At 53.7% G+C, this 12,611-nt stretch overlaps 6 protein-coding genes and 1 non-coding gene across 7 annotated transcripts; 4 read left to right on the forward strand and 3 right to left on the reverse strand.

Annotated features, from left to right (window-relative positions):
• Positions 1-447: 447 nt before the first annotated feature.
• On the forward strand, positions 448-1,363 carry ASPZODRAFT_801256 (hypothetical protein). Its single transcript, XM_022730238.1, has one exon. It carries the CDS (start codon positions 556-558, stop codon positions 1,168-1,170), a length of 615 nt encoding a protein of 204 aa, XP_022578471.1. The 5' UTR covers positions 448-555; the 3' UTR covers positions 1,171-1,363.
• Positions 1,364-2,202: 839 nt separating this feature from the next.
• Positions 2,203-3,730, forward strand: ASPZODRAFT_153945 (hypothetical protein; the record flags this gene model as incomplete). Its single annotated transcript, XM_022726034.1, has 5 exons — positions 2,203-2,421; positions 2,482-2,770; positions 2,815-3,109; positions 3,157-3,290; positions 3,345-3,730. 5 exons carry the CDS (start codon positions 2,203-2,205, stop codon positions 3,728-3,730), a joined length of 1,323 nt encoding a protein of 440 aa, XP_022578472.1.
• A 407-nt stretch (positions 3,731-4,137) lies between these two features.
• On the reverse strand, positions 4,138-5,996 carry ASPZODRAFT_135375 (hypothetical protein). Its single transcript, XM_022723782.1, has 3 exons — positions 5,898-5,996; positions 5,736-5,835; positions 4,138-5,683 (listed from the first exon to the last, which is right to left on the reverse strand). Exon 3 carries the CDS (start codon positions 5,572-5,574, stop codon positions 4,186-4,188), a length of 1,389 nt encoding a protein of 462 aa, XP_022578473.1. The 5' UTR covers positions 5,575-5,683; positions 5,736-5,835; positions 5,898-5,996; the 3' UTR covers positions 4,138-4,185.
• A 219-nt stretch (positions 5,997-6,215) lies between these two features.
• ASPZODRAFT_18741 (hypothetical protein) lies at positions 6,216-7,375 on the forward strand (the record flags this gene model as incomplete). Its single annotated transcript, XM_022727283.1, has 4 exons — positions 6,216-6,269; positions 6,334-6,469; positions 6,529-6,648; positions 6,708-7,375. 4 exons carry the CDS (start codon positions 6,216-6,218, stop codon positions 7,373-7,375), a joined length of 978 nt encoding a protein of 325 aa, XP_022578474.1.
• Positions 7,376-8,037: 662 nt separating this feature from the next.
• ASPZODRAFT_48212 (hypothetical protein) lies at positions 8,038-10,353 on the reverse strand (the record flags this gene model as incomplete). Its single annotated transcript, XM_022728400.1, has 4 exons — positions 8,038-9,436; positions 9,487-9,650; positions 9,734-10,213; positions 10,285-10,353. Coding segments are annotated over 4 exons (2,112 nt in total), but the record flags the coding sequence as incomplete, so codon positions are not given.
• Positions 10,354-10,799: 446 nt separating this feature from the next.
• Positions 10,800-12,294, forward strand: ASPZODRAFT_135381 (hypothetical protein). The gene has a single exon (XM_022723783.1). It carries the CDS (start codon positions 11,134-11,136, stop codon positions 12,154-12,156), a length of 1,023 nt encoding a protein of 340 aa, XP_022578476.1. The 5' UTR covers positions 10,800-11,133; the 3' UTR covers positions 12,157-12,294.
• A 235-nt stretch (positions 12,295-12,529) lies between these two features.
• ASPZODRAFT_t126 lies at positions 12,530-12,611 on the reverse strand. Its single transcript has one exon. It is a non-coding gene; the product is annotated as a tRNA-Lys (tRNA).

Consider the following 12,611-nt stretch of genomic DNA (forward strand, 5'->3'; position numbering starts at 1 on the left):
TGTTCTGGTTATGGATGACGAGGTAGACTGCCATTTCCGGCGCCCACGAGCAGCATTCCGAACCCCCCAACCATCAACTGGAATTTTTACATACTAAGCCTTTACGGACAAGGAACTGACATTGAAAAAAAAAAAAAAAAAAAAAAACAAATTTCCCCTACTCCGTACGTGGATGGGGCTTATACTTTTCATACTAGCCTGGTCGGCCACTTTGACCCCCGGAGTCAGCGACCAAGCAAGGCTATACCAGTTGCAGTAATCTAACGGAATATGCCATATTCCTCTCGTGCTGCCTGAATACGGCTTTTTCTGGCGATGCAAATACCTTAATAATGCCATTTCAGACTTTATCCCCCCACCTTAGGCGTGTGGAGAGTCGAGCGAGTTTATTTTAATACCAGGCTGCCGCAAGTCTGTCGGTCGTTTGAATGCCTGTCTATACCTAGTACTGAGTTACTACTATCTACTGCCTGCCTCTCGCCACGCTCTCCATCTCGCCGGCGTCTCGTGGATCATTTGACAATCTTTCAAAGAAGCCGAACATCTTCCCATAAAATGCCTCTCTTTCTACAGGGACTGTTCGGATCTCGCCGTTCTGATCAACATCCCAAGTCATCGTCCTCTCTCACAGACCGATTGCCGTTGGCAGAACCGAAACGATCCCTCCTCAACGCGCCGCCTCAGACTGTCGGTGGTCCTGCAGATGTAACCACCAGCGATCGGCTAGGCTCTCCACGATCAGAGAAGAGATCACGCCCATCCAATTCGCCGGAGTCGGATGATCTTCGTGAACCAAAGGAAGAGGGCTTTCTCTGGCAAAGCATCGACCCCCCGGCGGAGCTCATGCACAGTGCACTAGGCCCGGCACGCTCGAACCACCAGCAAAAGAACTCCACGGCTTCGGACCAGAGCCTGGATGAACCAGCGAGTCCGACCAGCCTGCCAGGATATAGCGACGTGAGTGGCGCCGTGGTGGTGGATTGGAACGGGCTGCCTCGCTTCCTTGATCCCCAGGAAGAGCAAGAACGCAAGGAGGCCCTGCAGCGAGCAGTCCGGGAGAGGATGCTGGGTCTTCCACGAACTACAGAATTCAACTGGGCGCAACCATGTCACGGCGACCATCTACCTGAATATTCGGCCGGGAGACACGGGAGCGCGTCCACCTCATGAAACACCTGACACCTACCAAACCTCAACGGCCGTCCATCTCTTCTGCGAAACTTCCTTACCATCTGTATACCATCCAAAGATACCCATCGTTTTATTCCATTATGTCTACGCCGCCGCCGCCACCGCCGCGCGCACCCTCTAATTTCTCCACCACGCAGTCGGATCCGGCAGGGAAACGGTCTTGCCTAAAGTGCCTAATTTTGACTTTCCCTTCGTCTTTCTCTTTTCTTCTGCTTCCTCTCTTAATCAGCTCTATTGAAATGAGGATATTACCAACCTTGAAACTGATTTATTATCGGCTCTACACAATATTCGCCGAGTACGATTATCGAGCATGAATACCCGCATTCTGTCTGATGGTTATAGCGCTTAGTCGACGACCGTGGTTAATTAAATAGACTAATATACAGTGCAGCTATCATTGGTGGCTGTGAAACTTGACAGGAATTTAATATCGGGTCTATGACATCCTGGATGATGTCTAGGACCTAGTCAACATTGTATCCTTGTAGACTTCCTTAGCTGGCTATTCTATAAGAGGTTACCGATTATGAACTCGCAGAGCATGGCTGTTCATCACCCCATCACCTCGACGCTGATCGAAAATGATGAACCATCGTTCGATACAATGGTACTGGTTAAGTCTCTGATATCTTCGTATCGTATATGGTCCTTCAGGGTTAGGGTTAGGGTTATGATGCCCTTATCGCCTGTTCAATGTATGGATCGATGTTCTACTGGCAGTCTAGATAGACACCCGATAGCAGGCGATCTTCAGGATAAGATCTGGAACAGTCAGATCCAAGAATATATCTTTTACTTCTTGAACTAAACCAAAAAGCAGGTCTTTCGGACTTTGTGATGTTGATGACCTAATCATGTCTTCAGCTTCCACGTGACTCCAGGCTGTCCGCCTCTTTCAAGGTCCTGCGATGATATTCTTCACCACACTTTTGGTCTCGATGGCAGCGTTGGGCAGATACTGTGGACCTGAAGCTAGATTTCACTTTAAAAGCTGACTGCTCGCCTGATATGCACAACACAGACACCTGGGCCAATACATTCTTCTCCGGTGACCCTCCTGAGTTCATCACAGAGGCCGATGACAGTCCGAAGTTACGAGAATTCCGCCCCGAGGATGACAGATGGAGGCTCGGACAGGTGGTGGATAGGACCAGACTGGCAGATGCAACCAGGATACAAGTGTTCTGGCTTCGACATGAGGGACGAAGAAAGTATGTAGCCAAAGTGGTGAGTACTAAATGCCCCAGAGATACCATTTGAACAATAAGCTGATAGTCACTATTCAAGTTCCCCGACTACACCCCAGAGCAGGCGGCTGAGCAGCTTCGACGGCTGAGGGTTCCAGAATCCCGGATTGGGTTTCAGATAGAGCATGCCTTGTACGAGTTCGACAGATTTTCCCGGGAAGCCAGAGCATACAGTCATATTGAACGGTTCTGCCCCATCGAAGAACGAATATACTTTCCCCGATTCCATGGTACCCTTACAAATATGGACAGATCCAGGTTTTCCGCCGGGTATGCTCACCCGCGAGCGCTCGTGCTGGAAGCCATCAAGCCGGACTTGCGCTCTCGACGTATCTTGACTCGGGATCTTTCTCTGTTACCCGATTCTTTTCAGAGCACAGTCGAAACTTACCCCTGAGCCCGCTAGAACTAGAATGGTATTGTTCTCTCCTTTGCGATCGACTTCGCCGCCTGGCGGCCTTGCATCGGATCGGGGTGACCCATGGAGATCTGCGGGACCATCACTTCAGACTGCCTGGAGACAACTACGACACGGTGCTCTTTGATTTTTCAGAGGCGTACACGTTTACCCCTCATTGGCCTTATAGGGTGAATTCCGGAATCCCTCGGCCGTTGAAGAAGATATCAGAAGGGGAGCGAAGACAAGTTGAGTTGCATATTCAACAACGGTAGGCAAACCAAATGACTTTTGAGATTATGGCTAATTTCTACCCAGAGCCGAGGACCGAGACCTTCGTTCCTATCTCGTCAAGTCGATCTCGGAATGTATGGTTGATGATGCACTCTGCCAGCCTCTGGAGAAGGAACTTCTGGAGGTAATCATCTTCAGAGTTTGGACTCGCCCAGACTGTGAGTTGTAATACAATCTTTCCTCCCGTTCCTAGGCAACTGACTATATCCTAGACTTCTCGATGCCCTCGTTAAGTTCCGCTTTCCCTTTTCTAGAAGCCATTCGCCCTGCGGATGACCCGACCTGGCACATCCGTAGAGGCCGAATATTGAACTGCTATGAGTCAGTTTGGGCGTCCTTCATCCCTGCCGGTGACCCTCCTGCATCAGTCATGTTTCATGGCGAACCGGGCTTTGAAAATCTCGGATTGAAATATTTACTTTGCTTGGTGCCACGGGCGTGGGATATAGGAACCAGTGCTTCATCTGATCCAAAGCATGCGAAGATATATGATAAGCTACGACAAGCCTGCTCGCTTCTGATATCATCCAAGATTATTGGATGTATCATTCATGGCCAGGAAATTGTTGAGCAGGCGAGTAGGAAATTTGATTGCTGATATATTCTATGGGTAGAAATTGGTTTAAGATAGAAGATAAATCAGGGATATACTGAATATAGGTTCAGTAGCAGTGAATCTAGCACAGATAGTCTTGATTTATACTCATTTAGTACTGACTTCTGGACTTGTTCATTAATAATATTAAACTCCTCGCGTCGATAAACCCGAGATCCGAAACTGCTCGGCCTTGCTCTCTATCTCGAGTACGTTTGCAGCACGGAGCACATATGTAGGACTAGAAGCTATTCACTTTCTATTGTCGTCTGATCCATGCAGATGTCATTCTCCCGGTTGACTCCGAAGCAATATAAAAGCAAAGGTACAAGTATCATTATTCTAGAATACCAGTTCCTTGGTGAACTTCGACTGTATACACTAGCTATATTAGATTATACCTAGGTAGCAATGTATGAAAGATCTAAATACAAATATATCATTTAACCGCTCAATGTTCAATCCCCCCGGAACAGCCTCAGGCCTCCCTCCTCGCGGTCCTCGTCGCTCTCCTCCGCACCGCTGGCGTCTTCACCGTCCTCTTCGCCCAGTAGGCCGCTCGCCGTCTTGCCCAGGAGCGAGGCAAAGAACTCCTCGCGCGCCCGGTTCGTCCACGAGCCGCGCTCCTCGGGCGCCATGAAGTTCTGCAGCTTCTCGTGCACGTTGAACTTCATCTTGCGGCCCTTGGACGCCCGCGTGTCCACCTCGCGCTTCACCTTGTCATTGCGCATCCCGGTGACCGGGTGCAGCGACGCCAGCCGCGACGGGAGCTGGATGTGCAGCGTCTCGAGCCCGTTGGTCATCGCATCCGATGACGACATTCGCTGCTCCACCAGGTCGCGCAGCAGCGACTGGTAGAACACGCTGTCCTCGTACACGGGCTCCTGCTTCTCCTCGTCACCATTGTTATTGTTATTGTTCTTGCTCTCCCCGCGCGATCGCTTGGAAGCCCGCTCGCTCGTCTCGGTGGCCACATGTGCGTCCAGCACCGAGGTGAGCATCTGCTGTTGGCCGCTGGAGCCGGCAAGCAGCTTCCCTCGCGAATTGGCGAGCGAGGCGGTCGAGCCGCGCACCTTCGACGACCATTTGTCCAGCACAGCCCGGCGATGGGAGACGGCGTCGGTCTCGAGATCGCTCATCCGTTTCCACAGAGAGGCCGGAGACGCACCCGGGGATACAGGCTGGGGCCGCTTGCGCTTCTTGGAGTCGTCCTTGGCGTGTGCATCCGCCAGGGCGAGACGCAGCTCCTCCAGCGTGGACCAGAGGGCCAGCGCTGCGGATTCCACGGATTTGATGGCCTCCTCATCCACCTCTTCGTCGGTGTTCTTGGCTGTCAGCGAAAGATCATTCACCGCCGTCAGCCCCTTCTGAAGCTTGATCCGCGTGTTGAGCAAGGCGTCAAAGGTCGCGCGCTGCTGCTTGACGGCCCGGCCTTTAACAGCATCCGCCTTGGCAGCCTGAGATATCGTTGCGGCAATCGTCTTTTGGTCGGACGCCATGAGCCGGCGTAGCTCGTCACGGTCGTCAGTCTTGGTCTTGTCAGCCTTTTTGTTGCGAGAAGGTTCGTCTTCGTCGTCGTCCTCCTCATCCTCAGACATCTCACTATCCATGTCTTCATCATCTTCCTCTTCGTCGTCCTCGTCGTCTTCCTCTTCGTCGGACATGCCGATTTCCTCATCGATACTCTCCTCGTCATCGGACTCATCTCCCTTCTGCTGCTTTTTCTTATTCTTCAAAGCCTTGAGCTTCTTCCAGACCTCCGCAGCGTCTTCCTCTTCGCTGTCTTCCTCATCTTCCTCGTCGCTGTCTTCCTCATCTTCGTCTTCCTCCTCACCGCTAGAACGCATCTGGAACGGATCGTCGTCGCTATCGGCTTCAAGGGCTTCTCTACTGACACGCGAACCAGCGTACTGTTTTCCAAGATTGATCTGCTCTGGTTTGCGAAGTTTTCCTTTGCTGGTGTTGGGTTAGTCCCGTCCAAACACAACCACCGGAACTCAAGACTCACCCAACAGCCTGGTAATGCTCTCTCCCGGCATTTTCATCTGCTGCTACCGCATCCTCATCGCCGCTCCCCCGCCCATAATCCAAGTCTTCGGGATCAAAATCTGCAGCGAGCCGGATTAGAAGGATCCTCCACAAACGCAACGCCATTCACCCATTCTCATACCTTTTGGCGTCGAATCATCCAGATCCGCCAGCTGCTCTGCCAGGGACATCCCCGGTCTTGACTTTCCGATTGCCATCTGCACTCAGTGAGCTCCTGCCCAAAGCTCTCCCAGTTGTCGTGCAAAAGTATTATTTTTTTTTTTTAATGATCGGACCGGGAAAAGTTGCATCGCGCAGCCAATCAGATATAGGCGGAGGACTGGATCTGCCGGGCGGTGAGAGCAGTCCCCTCCAGCCAATCAGAAGCGATACAGAACGACTGCTTCTTCCCAGAGCTTCATCTCCAACGACCCTCGTCAACCGCCAGCGTTAAAGCATCATGCGACGGAGCTTCTTTTCGACCCTCCGGGTTCTCCAACACGACAACCCTCTGGTATTTGTACCCGCGGCGCCGCGTATACCGAGTTTCCAACGGAATTGATTGACCAGTGCCACAGGGCCTACCGCGCTCCGGCACCCCGCCGTCCTTCCCTCGCCGCCGTGGTCTGCCCGAGAAACGCAAGATTCGCGATGTGAACAAGGTGATTGCGGTTTCGTCGGCGAAGGGAGGGGTCGGGAAATCCACAGTAGCAGGTTGGTCTAGTCTGGCGTCTCCCAGAGATGAAGCACCGGCCTGATATTTATTTGTCTAGTAAACCTGGCGCTATCGCTTGCGCGACGCGGTATTCGGACCGGTATTCTAGACACAGACATCTTCGGACCGTCGATACCGACGCTGCTTAACCTATCGGGGGAACCGCGACTAGACGAGAGTGAGAAACCTAGCAGAGAAATCTCTTTTAACAGCTAATTTATACTTTTTTTTAAAAAGACAACTGCCTCCTCCCGCTGACAAACTACGGCCTCAAATCCATGTCGATGGGCTACCTCCTCCCCCAAGCGGAAGCGACGCCCGACTCCTTTGGCAATCTACCCATGGACACGACGCCGATCTCCTGGCGCGGCCTGATGGTGACGAAAGCGATGCATCAGCTCCTGCACTCCGTCTCGTGGGGCCCGCTCGACGTGCTGGTCCTCGACCTGCCCCCGGGGACGGGAGACGTCCAGCTCACCATCAACCAGGAGGTCGTGGTCGACGGGGCAGTCATTGTGACCACCCCGCAGGACATTGCCCTCCGGGATGCCGTGCGCGGGTACGGCATGTTCCGTAAGATGGACGTGCCCGTGCTAGGCATGGTGCGCAACATGGCGTATTTCGCGTGTCCGAACTGCGGCCACGAAACCAAGATCTTCTCCCATAACTCTTCCTCTTCTTCCTCTACCCACGACGAGAACGATTGGGGCGTCCTGGCTGAATGTCGTCGGCACGGTATTGACTTCCTAGGCGACATCCCCCTCGATGCCCGCGTCTGCGAAGATGCCGATCGCGGTATGCCTACTGTTGTTGCAGAGGAAGGAGACGACTCCAGTGCAAGGAGAAGAGCCTTCCTTGCTATTGCCGATAAGGTTGCGGCCAGTGTGGGATTGCCTGTGAAATAGCTTAATACTTTGTATGTACTATATGTATAAACTGTATCTATGTATACGTGACTATATGTATAAACCTATATCTATACGACTGACTATTGATATTCCTGCGCAGTAAGAAACCGATCCCTCTCCGGCATCTCAGGCCGTCCATCTCCTCCCCCGACCCGGCCGACGATGCCCCGCTGGTTAATGACCGCCACGGTACTGAGATTGCCGGTGGCCGCACTCCGGATGGTCAGCGAATCTCGATCCCGATCCACACCCCGGTCTCTATCTCTCCCTTCGTCGTCAAGACTAGCTCCGTCGTCGTGGCCCGGGGACTCGGATGAAGTGCGGACAAGCCGCGGTATGGTCCCGTCGGCGTGCACGAGGGCGATCGTGCTTGGGTTCTCCGGTGGGAGCTTCGCCCCTTCGTCCAGGTTATTCAGGGAAATCGTGGGGCCGAGCAGACCTAGCCCGAGAAACGGACTTGAAGGACGTTCCTCTTCTGCACCTTCTTGATTATCCTCTCGTCGAGACGGTTGAAGAAAGGACTCCCCGTCGGTCGTGTTATCCGCTTGTCCTGCATCGCTGACCATGCGGTTCTGTCCGATAGAGCCGGACCGTTTGCCTCGCAGGACGGGCGGAGGTGTTTTCTTGTTCTTCTCCTCTGTTCGAGAAGAAGCCGGGCGCGAATCGACGCTGTTCCGCGCGGACCGCCGTTCGGCTGCCCGTTCCCGCTCGATGGTTTTCTCGTCGTGCTTGCTCCCCCAGTTGGTCCATAGCATCATGCCGTAGTTCTTCTTGCCACGCATCTTGGGGAGCACGCCTGGTGCGGCGCGGCGCGCGGCCAGCGCGCTGGGCGGTGGCTGTTCGCCTTCAAACTCCTCCAGACCGCGCTCGAGTTCGCGCAGGCGATGGCGCTGTACGCGGAGCTTGTCGTGGGCATACCTCTCGTCCCATTCGGTTTTCGCAGCCAGCCATTTCTTCACAAGCAGCGGGTTGATGGTGCCGATTTGGGATGGCGGGATCTGCAGGACAGGACACGACGAGGGCACCGGCAAAGGGTAAACGTGGCCGTTCTTGTCGACCCGTTGCCGGACCATGTGGTTCTGGAACGCGGGGAGGGGGTCGCCGGCCCTTCCCACGGGGGCGCCGGGCTTGAAAGAAAGGCGTCTGGGCAGAATTTCCGTTGACGAGGAGGACGGGCCCGGCGAGTCCGGCCCGCTGTCCGAGATCTCGGAGATGTCGTCGTCGTCCATGATGTCGATGGCGGAGTCCTGAGCGCGGGCCAAAGCCCATGCCCCAAACTGCGCGATTGAGCGGTACATGTACTTGGCCGGGCGGGTGAAACTGAGCGTCGGGGCAACGTGGCACAGGTCGTCCCAGACCTGGAGCTGGACGTACGTGGGGCCATATTTGTGCAAGATCTCGCGGTCCGGGTCGTTCTCGTCTAGATAGGCGTCGCTCGGTGGGTAGGCAGTGGGGTTGGCCGCCTTGTGGGCGAGGTAGAACTGTTCGTCTCGTAGCATCTCGCCGCTGCCGCTGAGGACCTGCAAGGGTGGGAGTCCCCCGAGCGAGGGCTGGAGGACCGGCGAGACCAGCGGATGGGACATCAACTGGTTCGTCGCGTACATCTGGATCTGGTCCTTGATCTCCACCGTCTCACCATCGATCACAACCTTGAGATTATCCGCGATGACGTTCGCGGTGGGCGAATTGTGCGACGGGGCCGCAATAGGGCGTCGGTGCTGCTGCTCCTCATCCATCACGCCCTGGTGATGAACCGTGTAGCCCCGTGCGGCCGTCTCTGCGGCTTTGGATTTCTCCTTGGGCACCGCAACATCCTGGATTTCTTTTGCTTCCATTGCTTTGTGTTCGGTAGCGCTCCTTCTGAGCTCGAGGATCTCGTCTGCATTTGGAGGCGGCCAGGCTTCGGACGGCCTGTGGCGGAACCCGTATGGGGGGATATAGTCCAATGGATTGTCTTTCACAATGCTGGGGAACGAGTGAGTGAGATCGACCCATGGCGAGATCAGGATGGCTCCGGCGGGTAGAGGCAACCCTTGGTCGCGGATTATAACAAGCATACTGTTCTGTTAGCCAAACCGCTCATTTGAGATGGAAAAAGAATAGCATACGACAAAACTAATCCACCCCCTGCCGAGTCACCTGCGAAGATGATTTCCTTTGGTTCGTGCGTTGTCAGGAGGAAGAGATACGCCGCCAAACAGTCTTGCAGGCTGCAGGGGAAGGGAAACTGAGGCGAGAGTCGATATTCCGCTACTACATCAGTATGGTCTTTCTTTTCCTTTCGAACATGACTCACTGTTCTAGTTAGTATTGTTTATACAAATACTGTTTGTAAAAGAAAGAAAGAAAAATAACATACCGTGCAAAAACGCGCCCTCTGAGCTTCCTCGCATGCCTCTGCAGCTGATAGCGATGAGTCTCGACGGAGCCAAAGAAATACGCTCCGCCATGGATATACAGCATGACGCGGTTCCCTCGCTCGTCGCCTCTCTCCATACGCTCATGGTAATGCGCTCGCATCTCGATCCATTCGCCCTTCAGCTCCCCCGCGGGCCCGCGCCACTGCCACCATCCCTGTCCACCCACCCGAGCAATGCCTCGCTCCCCGAGTTGGTCATTTATCGCCTTTGCGGCGGACTCGAGATGCTCAACGGCGATCGTGACGGGGTCTGTCTTCACCCAGTGCGGACTGGGGACCCATTGGCTGCTGAAGGCCTGGAGGTCTTCGACGGGGTACTTGGATACGTAGCGGAGAAAGGCGCGGATGATGTGGAGGCTTTCGTCGTAGGAGAGATGAACCGTGGGTTTTTTATGCCGTTCTTTTCGATGGATGTACTATTTCAATCAATATCAGTATGAATAAATCTGTTACTCCGGGTTCCTTCTCGTGGTTCCAAGGTTCGTACATGGGAGAAACAGGCTGCTACCACGGTGGGCGTCAGGGCAGCCCCCAGCGCGACCGTTCGTAGCGGCATTATCGACGGCTCTAGGGCAGAAATAGAATAAATAACGATAAAGATAGATATATAGAGATATGAAAGAGAATCAACGATAGTATAAAGGGATGAAACCCGTTCAGTGGGAGAGGAGAAAAGGAATGACGTCGGGCAGGAACCAGGAATGCTGTAGGCCAAGAATAACACGAGACAAGAGGACAATCGACTCGCCCCGGCTCGACTCGACGGTTTCTGACGTACAGACAAGCTTCGAGGTCTGCATTGTCGAGTCGATTGAGCGATCGTCTGTGGAGGAGATAGGAGGTGCCGATCGTGATGTCACTATTGTTAGGAGAGACTAAAGTGCTAAAGAGAGGCTAATAATCCTTAGAATAATTATGCAGATTATATGGATATTTATACCAAGTCTTTGGACATAACATCGATATACGCCTTGATACTCCGTAGAAATTTATTCAGCAATGATAATAGACAGTTTCAGCAATAAATGGTATTAATTAACTGATTGATCCAGTCTGAAAGACCATATTATTCATACCTATCGTGACAGCATCTGAAGCAAATCAATACACAATCAGATTGAATCTGTTGATAAAGAATATCTACGAGTCTAGAACACACCCTTATCTGAATTGATAATTATTCGGGCTCCCTATTCTTTCTTTTCTGGTTGATTTTGTCTCGATTACGTCGCCCACGGACCACCAAAGCTTTAAAGACCTCCCCTCCTCCTCCTCCTCCTCCTCTCTCCCAGCATCGCCACCAACTCCCCATCAGCATCAAGGAAATAGGAACAGCATGGCGGTGTCTTCAATGTCTGCGTGGCTCTACTCGAGCGCCGCGAACGGGCTGGAGAAAAACCTGACGCTGTCAGCGACGGCTCGCGCGCCCCCTGCGCCAAAAAAAAACCAGCTGCTCATCCAGGTGCTGGCCGCCTCGATCAACCCAGCCGACTACAAGGTCCCCGAGATGCCTCTCATCACGCGACTGGTGCTGAAGACCCCGGCGTCCCCAGGGATGGACTTTTGCGGCCGGATCGTCGCGGTGGGACCCGACACTGACGACGACGACGGCGCCGGCGCCGCATATACCACGGGCCAGCTCGTGTTTGGATGCCTGGGGATGCCCTCCCAGTTCGGTACGCTGGGCGAGTACATTGTGGCGAAGACGAGCCAGGTCGCCCTGCTGCCCGAGGGGGTCGACCCGAACGCGGCGGCGACGCTCGGGATCGCAGGACAAACCGCCTACCAGAGCGTGGCGCCGTACGTCAAGCAGGGCGACAAGGTGTTCATCAACGCGGGCTCAGGCGGGTGCGGCATGTTTGCCATCCAGATCGCCAAGGCGCTCGGCTGCAGTGTGACGACGACGTGTTCGACGCGCAACCTCGAGCTCTGCCGCGAGCTGGGCGCCGACCAGGTCATCGACTACACGGCGGAAAACGTCATCGACGTCCTCGCCGCCCAGGGAATGGTATACGACCATGTCGTCGACCATGTCAGCCAGCCAGACGGCCTGTACCGCGAATCCCATCGCTTCTTGCGCGAGGGCAAGACATACGTGCAGGTCGGGGCGGACTCGGTCGCCACTTTTCTCCGCCGCTCGGCGAGGCCCAGTCTGCTGGGCGGCGGCCGCAGGAAGTACGTCGTTTTCTTCTTTGCCAACACGCGCGACCATCTCGTCCAGCTGGGTGAATGGCTCGCGCAGGGTAAAGTCCGGGTCCAGATCGACTCGGTTTTCCCTAGGGAAGAGGCAGTCCAGGCGTTTGAGAAGCTGAGGAGCCATCGCGCCAGGGGCAAGATCATCGTCCGCATGTCTGAATAATTTTTGTCTACTTAATTCTAATAGTGTTAAATGATTTAAGTTTTTGATACTGTATACTTTCTATACTGTATACATCTTCTAACTCTTACTGCGTTTTCATAGGCACTGCCCTCCTCAGCTAGTCTCGACGTAAGGCTGACTTGATTTAATCCATGACCAGCTGAAGTATCATGCAAGAAATATTGCCATGGATCTGGGAAATAACATTCTTCCTTTCTACACTAGTATATAAATTACATTCTGCCTAGTGAAGTACTTCATAAGTACTTCATAAGCCCTATGAGTGGAGCACCGGATTAAGATAGACAGACCCACTTGAAAAATCAGATGGATGGACTGAATTCCATTTTTTTCATCGAGCAAAAAAGAAGAAAGCCGAACGCGGGGGTCGAACCCGCAGCCTTGAGATCGCAAGATATAAGAGTCTCACGCTCTACCGATTGAGCTAGCCCGGC

The sequence above is a fragment of the Penicilliopsis zonata genome, assembly GCF_001890105.1.
Source record: "Penicilliopsis zonata CBS 506.65 unplaced genomic scaffold ASPZOscaffold_15, whole genome shotgun sequence".
Classification (NCBI taxonomy): domain Eukaryota; kingdom Fungi; phylum Ascomycota; class Eurotiomycetes; order Eurotiales; family Aspergillaceae; genus Penicilliopsis; species Penicilliopsis zonata.